At 44.5% G+C, this 14,251-nt stretch overlaps 1 protein-coding gene across 1 annotated transcript in view; it reads left to right on the top strand.

Moving 5' to 3' along the window:
• The window catches only part of LOC141086080 (uncharacterized), a 44,328-nt gene that overhangs the window by 8,553 nt on the left and 21,524 nt on the right, over nt 1-14,251 (top strand). The window contains exons 2-3 of the mRNA XM_073571775.1: nt 10,214-10,498; nt 10,609-11,658. Of these exons, the coding sequence (XP_073427876.1) occupies nt 10,214-10,498; nt 10,609-11,658 (1,335 nt within the window). The remainder of the gene's footprint in view (nt 1-10,213; nt 10,499-10,608; nt 11,659-14,251) is intronic.

The raw sequence follows: 14,251 nt of genomic DNA, 5'->3' as shown, positions 1-14,251 counted from the left end.
TGTGCCCACTATGGCTCGTGGGAGAACCAGCACCGCTGCTGTGTGCTGGGAAAACCTCAAACAAATGGTTTACCAGAGTTGCTTGTTTGTTAGCCAATATTATCTCTAGGTTCTCCTGTGGCATGATGTTGTGTAATTTGCCTTTGTAGCGTGGATCGAGGATGCTGGCCAGCCAGTAGTCGTGATCCTTCATCATTTTGGCAATGTGGGGGTCCCTTTTTAGGATCCGCAAGGCATAATCGCACATGTGGGCCAATGTTCCAGGTGTCAATAAAGCACTGCCACTGCTGGGTGGAGGAGCACTTTCTGGCAAATCCACATCCCTACAGTCATGCATAAACACTGTACCTGACCTTGGAACGCCAACATTTTTTTTTGCCCCCTGAGAAGCATCCTTCTGCCCAAAATAATCATCCCCCTCATCCTCCTCCTCCTCCTCCTCTTCCTCTTCTTCCTCCACCTTGTCCAAGACAGTTCCCTGACCAGACAATGGCTGACTGTCAGCAATGCTTCCCTCCTCCTCCTCCTCCTGTTCCTCCTCCGCTGCAGACGCCAGATCCTTAATGTGCGTCAAACTTTGCATGAGCAGACACATAAGTGGGATGCTCATGCTTATGATGGCGTCGTCTGCACTTACCAGCCGTGTGCATTCCTCAAAGCACTGAAGGACTTTACAGAGGTCTTTCAGCTTTGACCACTGCACACCTGACAATTCCATGTCTTCCCTCAAACTGCCTGCCCGTGTATCCTCCCACAAATGCATTACAGCCTGCCTCTGTTCACACAGCCTCTCAACCATGTGCAGGGTGGAGTTCCACCTTGTTGCAACATCTATGATTAGGCGGTGCTTGGGGAGTTCTGCATACGAGTGGAGTGGACGTTTGAGCGACAGATGAGCGAGCACAGTCTTCGCACCTTATGGAGCAGGGATGTTAACTCCAGATAATTATTAAGGAAGCACTGCACCACCAGGTTCTAAGTGTGAGCCAGGCAAGGTATGTGTGTGAGTTTTGCACGGGCTATGGCTGCCACAAAATTACGGCTGTTATCACTGACTACCTTGCCTGGCTCAAGATGTAGAGTTCCCAGCCATGACTCAGTTTGTCGCTGCAAGTAGTCGGCCAGTACCTCCACGGTGTGTCTGTTGTCGCTCAAAGACATCATCTTTAACACAGCCTGCTGACACTTACCACTAGCTGTTCGATAGTGGGACACCTCGTGTGCAACACTGCCAGCTGCGGATGGAGTGCTTGTGCGACTGCGCATAGTGGACGAGCTTTCTCTTATGGAGTAGGAGGAGGGTCGAAAGCCTACAGCCAACTGTTTCCTATACCATGGGCTAGGCAGCACTGTTCCACCACCGCTGTCCCCTGTGGAGCCTGCATCCACCACATTAACCCAGTGCGTAGTGATGGACACGTAACTGCGCTAGCCATGCCTACTGGACCATGCATCTGTTGTGAGGTGTACCTTTCCACTCACTGATTGCTTGAGTGCATGGACAGTGTGGTCTTTCACATGCAGGTGGAGGACTGGGATGGCTTTTCGAGAAAAGAAGAGGTGACTGGGTAGGTCACAGCGTGGGACTGCGTAGGCCATGAACTTGCGGAAAGCTTCGCTTTCAACCAAATGGTAGGGCATCATCTCTAATGAAATTATTTTGGCAATGTAGGCGTTCAAACACAGTGTACGCGGATGAGAGGATGAGTACTTTCTTGTCCTACTCAGAGTGTCTGGTAGGGTGAGCTGGACTGGAGAGCTGCATATGGGGGAAGTAGCGGTGGACCGGACGGAGTGAGAGGGGGTTGGTGATGGTATTGGTGGTGATGTCCTAGATTCAGTGTTGTGTTGCAAAACCATTGTGATTCCCTGAGTGCTTTGGCCTTGCGAGGACACCTCCACATTTAGTGCTGGTGATGTGCTTAACGGTGGCAGTGGTCTTACAGTGGGAGAAGCGATGGAGCATTGCTGGCTACCTTCAGTCGGAGCAGGTGCACATGTGCTACTTAAGGTTTTGTAGTCCGTCCACGCTTGCAAGTGCATGTTGTTTAATTGTCTACGCATGCAACTGCTATTCAAATTTCTGATTTGTTTACCCCGGCTAAAGGTCCTTCCGCACTTCTTATAGGTAACCTTTGCCTCATCAGTAGGATTTTGGACAAAGAAGTGCCACACTGCACTTTTCCTACTATGGTTTACATTTTCTGGCCGTGCACGCTGTTCTAAGTTGACAGTCTGGCCAAACTCTTCTGCAACTGTTTTAGTTTTTGGTCCACGTTTTTGGACAGCTACAGGCCTGCCAGATAACCGCTGCTGCGATGTCAATGCCTGCTGCGGATTCTTCTCCTTATCTGAACTATTGCCAGCGCCACCCTCCTCCCCCAATGGATGCCAATCCGGGTCAAGAACTGGGTCATCCATCACCTCCTCTTCAAAGTCATCTGCACCTTCCTCTTTACCTTCCTCTGTGTCAACATGTAAGGTGGTACAGTATGCGGGAAGGGGCACCTTAGTATCATCAGGGTCAGATTCTGGCTCAGTAGACTGCGAGGGCAATGTAGTGCTCTGGGTCAATGTACCAGCAGAATCATCTAACAGCGGCTGTGCATCAGTGCACTCCATGTCAGATTCATCTTGGACTGGAGAATTCAGGATTTGACTGGATAACCCAGGCATGGTATGTGAAAAGAGCTCCATAGACTAATCTGAAGTGTGGGCTGCCGCATCCTTAACTTTTGGTGGGGGTGAAGGACACTAGGAAAGGTGTTTTTCCTGACCAGAACCCTGCACTGACGACTCCGTGCTTGCAGGTTTCGACCTGTTCCTGATGCTCCGGCTTTAAAAGCGGTTTTCCTACTCCAAGAAAAGGGAACCTTACAGGCCTTCTTGGGCCAGAGGATGACGCAGGCTCAACACCTCCTGCCTTATCTGCTATTGTGCTTTTACCAGAACCAGCTGATGCACCACCATCATCAGTACCAGCTGCGCCCCCCTGCCCACGTTCGCGGCCTCTTCCACCATACTTCCTCATGTTTGGGAAAATGTACCAGAAATACCAGCAGAGAGATGGTACTGTATGAGGAGCGTCCAGCTGTGTAAGGTGTATTAAAAAAATTAAATCTACGTATATATTTTGCTAGTCACTGACGCTCTTCCAGTATGTATTTGACCGTAATCCAACAAGCAGATATACGGAACTTTATCAAAAGTGTACAGCTGTATATGTTTTTTGTTTAACTATCAATCTCTGTATATGTATTTACAGAGTGTCACACACAGACGCTGACTCTGTATACAGTCATATGTTAAAGTTTGGGCACCCTTATTAATGTTAACCTTTTTTCTTTATAACAATTTTGTTTTTTGCAACAGCTATTTCAGTTTCATATATCTAATAACTGATGGACTCAGTTACATTTCTGGATTCAAATGAGGTTTTTTGTACTAAGAGAAAATGTGCAATCTGCATTTAAACAAAATTTGACTGGTGCAAAAGTATGGGCACCTCAACATAAAAGTGACATTAATATTTCGTAGATCCTCCTTTTGCAAAAATAGCAGCCTCTAGTTGCTTCCTGTAGCTATTAATGAGTTCCTGGATCCTGGATGAAGGTATTTGTGACCATTCCTGTTTACAAAACAATTCCAATTCAGTTAAGTTTGATGGTCGCCGAGCATGGACAGTCCGCTTCAAATCATCCCACAGATGTTCAATGATATTCAGGTCTGGGGACTGGGATGGCCATTCCAGAACATTGTAATTGTTCATCTGCATGAATGCCTGAGTAGATTTGGAGCGGTGTCTTGGATCATTGTCTTGCTGAAATATCCATCTCCTGCGTAACTTCGTCACTGATTCTTGCACATTATTGTCAAGAATCTGCTGATACTGAGTTGAATCCATGAGACCCTCAACTTTAACAAGATTCCCGGTGCTGGCATTGGTCACACAGCCCCAAAGCATGATGGAACCTCCACCAAATTTTACTGTGGGTAGCAAGTGTTTTTCTTGGAATGCTGTGTTTTTTAGCCTCCATGCATAACGCCTTTTTGTATGACCAAACAACTCAATCTTTGTTTCATCAGTCCACAGGACCTTCTTCCAAAATGTAACTGGCTTGTCCAAATGTGCTTTGCATACCTCAGGCGACTCTGTTTGTGGCGTGCTTGCAGAAACGGCTTCTTTCGCATCACTCTCCCATACAGCTTCTCCTTGTGCAAAGTGCGCTGTATTGTTGACCGATGCACAGTGACACCATCTGCAGCAAGATGATGCTGCAGGTCTTTGGAGGTGGTCTGTGGATTGTCCTTGACTGTTCTCACCATTCTTCTTCTCTGCCTTTCTGATATTTTTCTTGGCCTGCCACTTCTGGGCTTAACAAGAACTGTACCTGTGTTCTTCCATTTCCTTACTATGTTCCTCACAGTGGAACTGACAGGTTAAATCTCTGAGACAACTTTTTGTATCCTTCCCCTGAAAAGCTATGTTGAATAATCTTTGTTTTCAGATCTTTTGAGAGTTGTTTTGAGGAGCCCATGATGCCACTCTTCATAGGAGAATCAAATAGGAGAACTACTTGCAAGTGGCCACCTTAAATACCTTTTCTCATGATTTGATACGCCTGGCTATGAAGTTCAAAGCTCAATGAGGTTACAAAACCAATTTAGTGCTTCAGGAAGTCAGTAAAAAGTAGTTTGGAGTGTTCAAATCAAGAAAATGATAAGGGTGCCCATACTTTTGCACCGGTCAAATTTTGTTTAAATGCAGATTGCACATTTTCTGTTAGTACAATAAACCTCATTTGAATCCAGAAATATAAGTGAGTCCATCAGTTATTAGATATATGAAACTGAAATAGCTGTTGCAAAAAACAAAATTGTTATAAAGAAAAAAGGTTAACATTAATAGGGGTGCCCAAACTTTAACATATGACTGTAGATGTGACTGTAATGCGAACGGCAGATATACAATACTGTTTGAAAATCGGAAATCTCTATACGGTGTCTGTATGGAAAATTGTCAGTCTCCGTCTATTTTTATACGGAGTGACAAACGCTTTCTCTGTATAGTTTTGACCGTTATGAAACAGCAGATATACGAAACTGTTTGAAAAGCGGACAGCTCTATAAGGTGTAGGTCTGGAAAAAAGGAAAATCTCCTCGGTTTGTTCTTCCAGAGTCACACACTGATAGCTTGTATTTGTCCGTGATACCAGTTGGTACACAGTAGTGTGTGAGGAGCGTACACCGCTATATGGTGTCTGTATGGAAAATTGACAATCTCCGTCTATTTTTATACGGAGTGAGTCAAGCTGTCTCTGTATAGTTTTGACCGTTATGAAACAGCAGACATACGAAACTGTTTGAAAAGTGGACAGCTCTATAAGGTGTAGGTCTGGAAAAATGGAAAATCTCCTCGGTTTGTTTTTCCAGAGTCACACACAGATAGCTTGTATTTGTCCGTGATACCAGTCGGTACATGGTAGTGTGAGAAGAGCGTACACCGCTATACAGTGTGTGAAAAAACAAACGCTTGGTAACTCACCAGAACAAAATAATAAAATTTGGAGTGCTTTGAAAAAAGCAGTTTGAACAGCAGTGTGCACACAGCAATGCAGCTATCAGGTAGCCTTAAAAGGCAGCCTAATCACCACCAGTGCTGCTGCACGCAGCAAATATCCTCCCCTTTCACTGCACACTAACTGCACAGTAGAAGCAATTTTTTTCTTCTTCCCTGCCTAATGCTCTCCCTTATTCAGAATCAAAAGCAGCAGTAGCACCTCTCCCTATTCTAAGATTGGCAGAAGTAAGATGGCAGACGGTGGTCACAGCTTTTTATAGCCACTGTGACACCACACAAAGCCAGCCAATCACTTCAATGCCCTTCTCTAAGATGGTGGTGGCCGCTGCCCATTTCATCGCGTTGCCCACAGTGTGCGTCCTCCATCATTGGCTGAGTAAAGGCGCTGGAAGCATTATTTGAAACGCGACTTTAGCGCTCGGCAACCTCATGGCCGACCTCACGCTATGGTCAGGTTTCGATCGGCAAAACCCGACTTTAGCTAAAGTCTGCGATTTTTGAATTTGACTGACCAGTTTCGCTCAACTCTACTCCTGAACCTATAATCCAAAATGGGGTCTCCCTTGTCCCTCACAACACCATTTTGGAAAATAAACCCTGTAGGGATCCCTTTTGTGAGGGGATCGTCAGCACAGTCTCACAGTGCCAGTCTCCTAGCACCAACTCAACAGTAGGTAATTAACTACATGAATCTTTAGAATCTTGTTGGACACTTAATATACCTGCCTGTCATTGAGACCTACTGGTACAGGTGATGTAAAGGAAACAAATTTTACTAATATATAGCATATAATTTACAAGTACCCTTTTCCCTTCATTTTTCATTTCTGGCTTTGTCTCCTTCTCCTCTTACAGGCAGCTATCAATATCGCCCTTGCAAAACTTAGCAACTTAAAGCAACAGCTCTGTGCTTGCTAAGTCATTTCATGATTTCCCTTTCTTTTGGGATTTTTCGAGTTATAACATTGTCAAGGTCCTCTTACATGTGATGCTTGCATTATATTTCACTGTGCACTTTACCATTATTTGCTGCTGTTTACTTTCCCCACCATTTGGAGGTCCCTTCTTGCCCTGTCTTTTTAATTTAGCTTTTAATATTGTTATTTAATAAAGATATTCTTTAATTGTATTTTTGTCTCCTATCACTTCTTGTCTATATGGCACCTTACCGTAATAGATAAAGTTAGTTAGTCACTAGTACGTTGCAGTCACCAGTACTTTGCATTTGTCTTGGTTGAAAGCAATGCTAAAGTTGAAAAACACATCAAAAACGCTATGTGCAAACATAGCCCAAGTTGTGGAGGAGCATTTCTGGTTTTGGTTATTTATTTTACCTTATATACAAGTGTTGACCCTGGAAAGGATGCTCCTTTACATATTTCCCAGGAAAATCCATTTTGGTTTAGTCTTTGTATGTTTTTTGGTGAGTCTGTAAAAGTGACGTAAGACTCTGACAACATTGTTCACAGCTATGACCTGGGAATCAGAAATGCTTCCAGAGGTCTTCCCCATGATGTTCCCATGTCATTTGAGCACTTTTCCCATAAATTTCTGTAGTTTTTAGACCCTCAAAAGATCTCCGATGGGGGGGGTCAAGGCAATAAAGCTTGGATTTCCCATAGACTTACATTGGGCTCGTTGCTCGGGTCGAGCACAAGAGCATTAAAAAATGTTTGACCCGGGCAACGAGCACCCGAGCATTTTAGTGCTCGCTCATCACTAATTGGCACTTGAATGTTTTACAGGCTACAACTAATGCATAATGATGAAATTCTTAAGCCATTGTGATATCACTTTTTTTAAAGATTTTTAACATGAAGCAATAAGGCAGATTGATTATAAAGAAAGATTAGATGACACTGCACTTTTTGTGCAGATAAAAAAGCTAGTAGTTAATGATTACTTTTGTTGTGAATTTAGCTGGATGTTCCACTTTTATATCTTTTATGCTGTCATAGGTATTGAGTCTTTTGGACCAGTGTCAAAAAATGTTGAATAGACTATAATCTTTTATTTCTTTTCCAAATTCCACTTCAGAGATCATGACGCCCTGATTTATTCAAAGACATTATTGTCTGGAGAAGGAAGACAAAGCCGCCTGGAAAACATTGATTAGACATCTAGTGAAGAGAGACCCTTCATTCATACTAGTTCCACCTCTATTCCATGTAGTTTTTTTTAAAGCAGGAGATATGCAAATGTATGCAGAGTCTGGCAGCCATGTGTTGTGCTTTTATCATGTACAATCTTTTTTCCTATAGGCAGTAGAGATAGATCAATCAAATCACATCAGTAAAAGGCTCATTAACACGTCAGTATTTGGTCAGTATTTTGCATCAGTGTTTGTATGCCAAAGCCAGAAATGGAACTTACCAAGAAAAAAATATAATTGAAAGACTGATGACTGTTCTTTGTTTTGGAGACACTCCTGGTTTTGGCATACAAATACTGATGAAATACTGATCAAAAATACTAATGTGTGAAAGAGGCCAAAGGGGTTGTCCGTGCTTGGGAGAAAAGTTTGCAGTCCATAGATGTGCCTGAAAACTGCCAAATTGAAGACAGTGTGCAGTGCGCATGTTGGTAAGATTCCCAGGTATTATTCCCCAGTGAAAAGGAATAAAGGGGTATTCTCATGTTATTAAATTGCATTAATTAGACAGCATGAAAACAATAAATGCAATTGACTTAATTTTCTTCCTTCTGTCATTCTCCTGCTGTAAGGCTGGTTTCACATTTGCGTTTTTTTGCGCTGGAAAAAAACGCATACGTGCGCATGCGTTTTTTCCCCTATATTTAACATGGGTGCGCATACCTGCGCGCTGGTAAGCGCACGTATGCGATTTTCATGCGCTGCGTTTTTTTGGGGTGTGCATTTGTATTTTCCAGACGCAGCATGTTGCATTTTTTGGCCCTGCAAAAAAGCGCATGCGCACGTATGCGCACGTTTTGCGCTAAAAATGGCCATTATAGCCTATGGATGCGCATACGTGCGCACTGGCATGCTCATGTATGCGTTTTTTTAGCGCTGCGTTTTTTTGGTAGTGTCCACTTGTTGTACTAGTTATAATCTTCTAAAGTCAAAAAAAAAAAGTCTATATAAAGGAGGTGCCTGCCAAAACTCTGCCACTACTACACTGACAGATTGGAGAGCAGACAGTCAACAAGGAAACCATCTTCTATCAGCGAAGAATGTGAGTATATTACATTATATGCCTGTCCTTTTAAATTATGTATGTACTAATGATTTTTATTATTTTTACATGCAGTATGTCTTCAGAATCCGAGTATTCCCCATCGCGGCAGGAATTGGCGCAAGCAGACCGTGAGGTGATTATTTTCGTGCATCTGGTAAGTATATCTGCTGCTTCTCCAAATCTCTTACGTTTTTTTCAACTTTTTTAAGACATCGTCATCATCATCTTCTTCTGCGGACGGGACTAGTGAGGGCGAAGAGCAGGAGCAGCGAAGCCAAGTCCCGGTGGTGATACGGAATGTATGTATCAAATGATTTGTAATGTTCTTTATTTTTTATCTTCTATTTTTACTCTTTTTTATGTTTCTTTTTTTGTAACTTTTTATTCAATTTAAATTTGATTATTCTAATGAATGTGTTTTGTCTAGGTTCCACAACGGGATGAAGACGTCTACCTGGATAATGAGCAGCTCATCAGCCTGGTCCAGGAGCGTTCGCCGTTGTGGGACAGCCGTGACCGGCTGCACAAGGACATTGTGGTGACCCGGCGGCTATGGAATGAGGTGGCCGCAGCGTTGATGGATGGCTGGGACAGCGCCACAGCATCCTCCAAAAAGGCGTTTAGTGAGTATTTCCCTGCTCTGTATTGTGCCGCAGTGACTGTTGTCCTTGACGGCACTGTTGGGTTTCGTGCTAGGCATATTCTAGCAGGAAACCCAACAGTGTCATCGGGGTCTACAGTGACTGCTTTGAGTATTGTATTGCTACATTGTGCCGCAGTGACTGTTGTCCTTGACGGCACTGTTGGGTTTCGTGCTAGGTGTATTCTAGCAGGAAACCCAACAGTGTCATCGAGGGTCTACAGTGACTGCTTTGAGTATTGTATTGCTACATTGTGCCGCAGTGACTGTTGTCCTTGACGGCACTGTTGGGTTTCGTGCTAGGTGTATTCTAGCAGGAAACCCAACAGTGTCATCGGGGTCTACAGTGACTGCTTTGAGTATTGTATTGCTACATTGTGCCGCAGTGACTGTTGTCCTTGACGGCACTGTTGGGTTTCGTGCTAGGTGTATTCTAGCAGGAAACCCAACAGTGTCATCGGGGTCTACAGTGACTGCTTTTAGTATTGTATTGCTACATTGTGCCGCAGTGACTGTTGTCCTTGACGGCACTGTTGGGTTTCGTGCTAGGTGTATTCTAGCAGGAAACCCAACAGTGTCATCGGGGTCTACAGTGACTGCTTTTAGTATTGTATTGCTACATTGTGCCGCAGTGACTGTTGTCCTTGACGGCACTGTTGGGTTTCGTGCTAGGTGTATTCTTGCAGGAAACCCAACAGTGTCATCGGGGTCTACAGTGACTGCTTTGAGTATTGTATTGCTACATTGTGCCGCAGTGACTGTTGTCCTTGACGGCACTGTTGGGTTTCGTGCTAGGTGTATTCTAGCAGGAAACCCAACAGTGTCATCGGGGTCTACAGTGACTGCTTTGAGTATTGTATTGCTATATTGTGCCGCAGTGACTGTTGTCCTTGACGGCACTGTTTTTTTTTTAACAACAGTGGACAAAGTCCGAACACGTTGGCGTTCGATCAAGGACCGCTTCAACAGTGATGTTCGTGCTGAGGGCCAGGTTCGCAGTGGATCTGCGTCAAGGACCAGAACTCGATACCGTCACTATCACGCGTTGCAGTTCCTAAGACCGGTCCTTGCCACGAGATCGTAAGTATTATAAATTTTGGGTTTTTATTTTTATTAATCTGTGTTTTTCTAATCCACAGCTGATGCTTCTTGTAAAGGCATGGTAGTAATGATTTTCCTTTCTTCCACAGCACCTGGAGCAGCACCCTGCAACCTGGCCCTGGAGCGGTCCTTCCTCGGACGTCCTCTGACCCGTCCCAGCCATCCGACAGCCAGGAAGCACCTTGCAGGTCAACCACACACACAGCTGGTGACCAGGAAGCTGGGCCATCAGGTGTTCCCCTGTCCCAGGTCTCTGCCACTGGTTATGCGGGCACTACCCGCCAGCGGCAGAGGGCCTTGGACAGGAATGTCTTGCCCGAGTTTATGCATTTGAGCGAGGCCTTTAATTCCAGCCTCAAGTCACTGTCCGACAGAGTTGAAAGCGGTTTTGCACTCATGGAACATGGTTTTAACCACTTTGAACACCGCTTCAATTCTGTAGAACAGCGCCTTGACCGTCTGGAGGCCGACCTCAACAGACCAGCACACCATTTTTTTAGTAAGATTGAAAAGGGCATGGCGGAACACCTTAGTCCTGAGCAACAGCTGAATGTGCTGCAGGCCTGCAACAATGCTTTCTTGCAGGCTATGCAGCATAATCGGTACGGTCAGCAGTCAGTGGTGTCATTTCCACCTGTGCCACCATTGACTCGCTTCACCTCACTACCGACTTGTGCTGCATACCACTGCACGGACACCTCTATTCAAAGCCAGGACACCCACCGTTACACCACCACAAGTCTGAGTGCAGCTGGTCACTTCACCGACACCACCATGGCAAGCGCTGCTCCTGTCTGGAGCACCACCGCCACTCCCATGCATGCGTGGAGCTCAGCCACCACTAGGCAAACATGGAACAGCCCTGCCGCTACAACAACATGTAGTAGCCCTGCCACCACCACTCTGCAAACCTGGACCATCACTGCCGCCACCAGTCCTCCTGCAAGGACGAGCACTGCCAACGAAGAGCAGCAGCAGCAGCCACCTCAGCAGCAGCAGCCACCTCAGCAGCAGCCACCTCAGCAGCAGCAGCCACCTCAGCAGCAGCAGCCACCTCAGCAGCAGCAGCAACCACCTCAGCAGCAGCAGCAGCCACCTCAGCAGCAGCAGCAGCCACCTCAGCAGCAGCCGCCACCTCAGCAGCAGCAGCAGCCACCTCAGCAGCAGCAGCAGCCACACCAGCAGACGGGGGACCTACATTCAATATTTGCCCCTAGTTCAAGGCGAAATCTATCAAGGCGGGCATTGGGCCAAAGTCGGTCCAGGCACACAAGCCTACGGCGACATGCCATTACAACTAATGTACCTGAACAGATTTCCTCTCCTCCAAGTGTTCCTAGTTTAATTCCCTTAACTGGACTACCTTCCCCCACAAGTTTTGTTGCCCCTTCCCCTCAAACACCGTCTTCAACTGCAAGTGTTGCATATTCCCTGCACACCCCCAAATTGAAACCATCTGACCCCAAACGCCGGAAAAAATAATTTTTTGGTTTATTTTTGTGATTAAAAATAAATTTACATTTGTGGTTCACCATTACAAAGTTTCATTAATGTTGTTTGCGCCGCTCACACACACTGATGGGTAAATACATGTTAAAAACCAACCCAAGGCCTAGTATAGTCATATGTGAAATAACACGGACTAGTATAGTCATGCCAAGGCCTAGTGTAATAACTCGAGTTTTACCAACTTGGATCTGGTTTCATGAAAAACAAACTGTTGAAACTTGTCTTAAAAATAAGTTTCTTTCTAGTTTCACCAGTTTGTTTTTTGTGAAACAAGATGCTAGTTGTTAAAAATCGAGTTATTACAGTAGGCCTTGGTATGACTATACTAGGCCGTGGTATTTCACATATTACTATACTACTAGCCCCAAGGCCTACTATACTCATATTTGAAATACCACGGCCTAGTGTAGTCATTACAAGGCCTAGTGTAATAACTCTAGTTTTACCAACTAGAATCTGGTTTCATGAAAAACAAACTGTTGAAACTTGTCAAGTTTCACCAGTTTGTTTTTCGTGAAACAAGATCCTAGTTGGTAAAAATCGAGTAGGCCTTGGTATGACTATACTAGCCCGTGGTATTTCACATATGACTATACTAGTAGGCCCAAGGCCTACTATACTCATATTTGAAATACCACGGCCTAGTGTAGTCATTCTAAGGCCTAGTGTAATAACTTTAGTTTTACCAACTAGAATCTGGTTTCATGAAAAACAAACTGTTGAAACTTGTCAAGTTTCACCAGTTTGTTTTTCGTGAAACAAGATCCTAGTTGGTAAAAATCGAGTAGGCCTTGGTATGACTATACTAGGCCGTGGTATTTCACATATGACTATACTAGTAGGCCCAAGGCCTACTATACTCATATTTGAAATACCACGGCCTAGTATAGTCATTCCAAGGCCTAGTGTAATAACTTGTAAGTTGGAATGGAGCAGATTACATTCATCCACTCAATGCTGACTTGTATTCCCCATGGACTTTCATTGGGGTTGGGTTTTGAGGGTTGTGTTTTGAGAAAATCACATACTTTTTTTTCAACTAGTTGCACAATTTTCTCTTGAAAAAAATTGGTTTCCTGATTCATGGCCTGCAGCTTTGCTCGTTCCAATATATTTCACGCAGACTATCAATGCTGCATTTTAACTCATATGTGTATTTACCTGCCCAGGTGTGTGAACATCAAAAAATTCAGTTATACATGGAAAGTATTGGAGTTTAAAAAATATAGTGCACTCAGTAATGGTATCAAATAAGGTTTTTTATTACCATAAACAAACAAAAACATTACACCATTTCATCTTGCCAGTGCACCCGTCCTACATCAGAAATAAAGTAGGCCGCAAATTGGTCCCTCATTTGGCCAACTTCAACGGATGACCTGAGAGTGTGCTGAGTGAATTCAGGCAATGGGTTAGGAGCATCATCGTCCAGTTCAAAGGTCGGGTGCTCTTTAGCCATCACAAAGTTATGTAGAACCACACAGGCCTTCACCACCTCATCGACTGTTTCAAGTTTAAGATTAATGGCCGTGCCAAGAATTCGCCATCTGGAGACAAGAATCCCAAAAGCACACTCGACAGTTCTTCTGGCCCTGGTCAGCCTGTAATTAAATATTTTTTTGGTGTGGTCCAAGTCCCGGCTGGAGTAGGGTTTCAGTAAGTTTCCGCACATTTGAAAAGCCTCATCGCCAACCATTACAAAGGGCAGTGGCGGAGCTTCGGTGTGAGGAAGAGGCCGTGGCATAGGGAAATTAAATTGGATGCCATACAACCTCCGGCCCATGTCTGAGTTTTTAAAAGCCTGTGAGTCATTACCACGGCCAAATGCTCCAATGTCCACTGCTACAAACATACATCCGGCATCCGCAATCGCAATGAGTACTATTGAAAAGTACTTTTTGTAATTATAGTACTCAGATCCCGTTCTTTGGGGTTTGATGATCCGTATGTGTTTACCATCAACAGCTCCCAAACAGTTGGGAAAATTGCATACTGTCCAGAATTTGTCAGCAATTTCCATCCACTTTTCAGCGGTGGGCAGGGGCATAAATTCTGGACAAAGAACATTCCAGAGAGCCCGGCAGGTGTCAGCAACAATTCCAGACAAGGTAGAGATTCCAATACGGTACTGGAAGTGTAGTGAAGATAGGGTTTCTCCAGTCGCCAGGAATCTGTGAACAGACAAAGAAGTAAAATTAATATTTATGTATATTATTTTAAAAA

Source organism: Dendrobates tinctorius, unplaced genomic scaffold (genome assembly GCF_039654945.1).
Source record: "Dendrobates tinctorius isolate UK_male_01 unplaced genomic scaffold, ASM3965494v1 ptg000030l, whole genome shotgun sequence".
Taxonomy (NCBI): Eukaryota; Metazoa; Chordata; class Amphibia; order Anura; family Dendrobatidae; genus Dendrobates; species Dendrobates tinctorius.
This window is presented reverse-complemented; position numbering and strand designations above follow the sequence as displayed.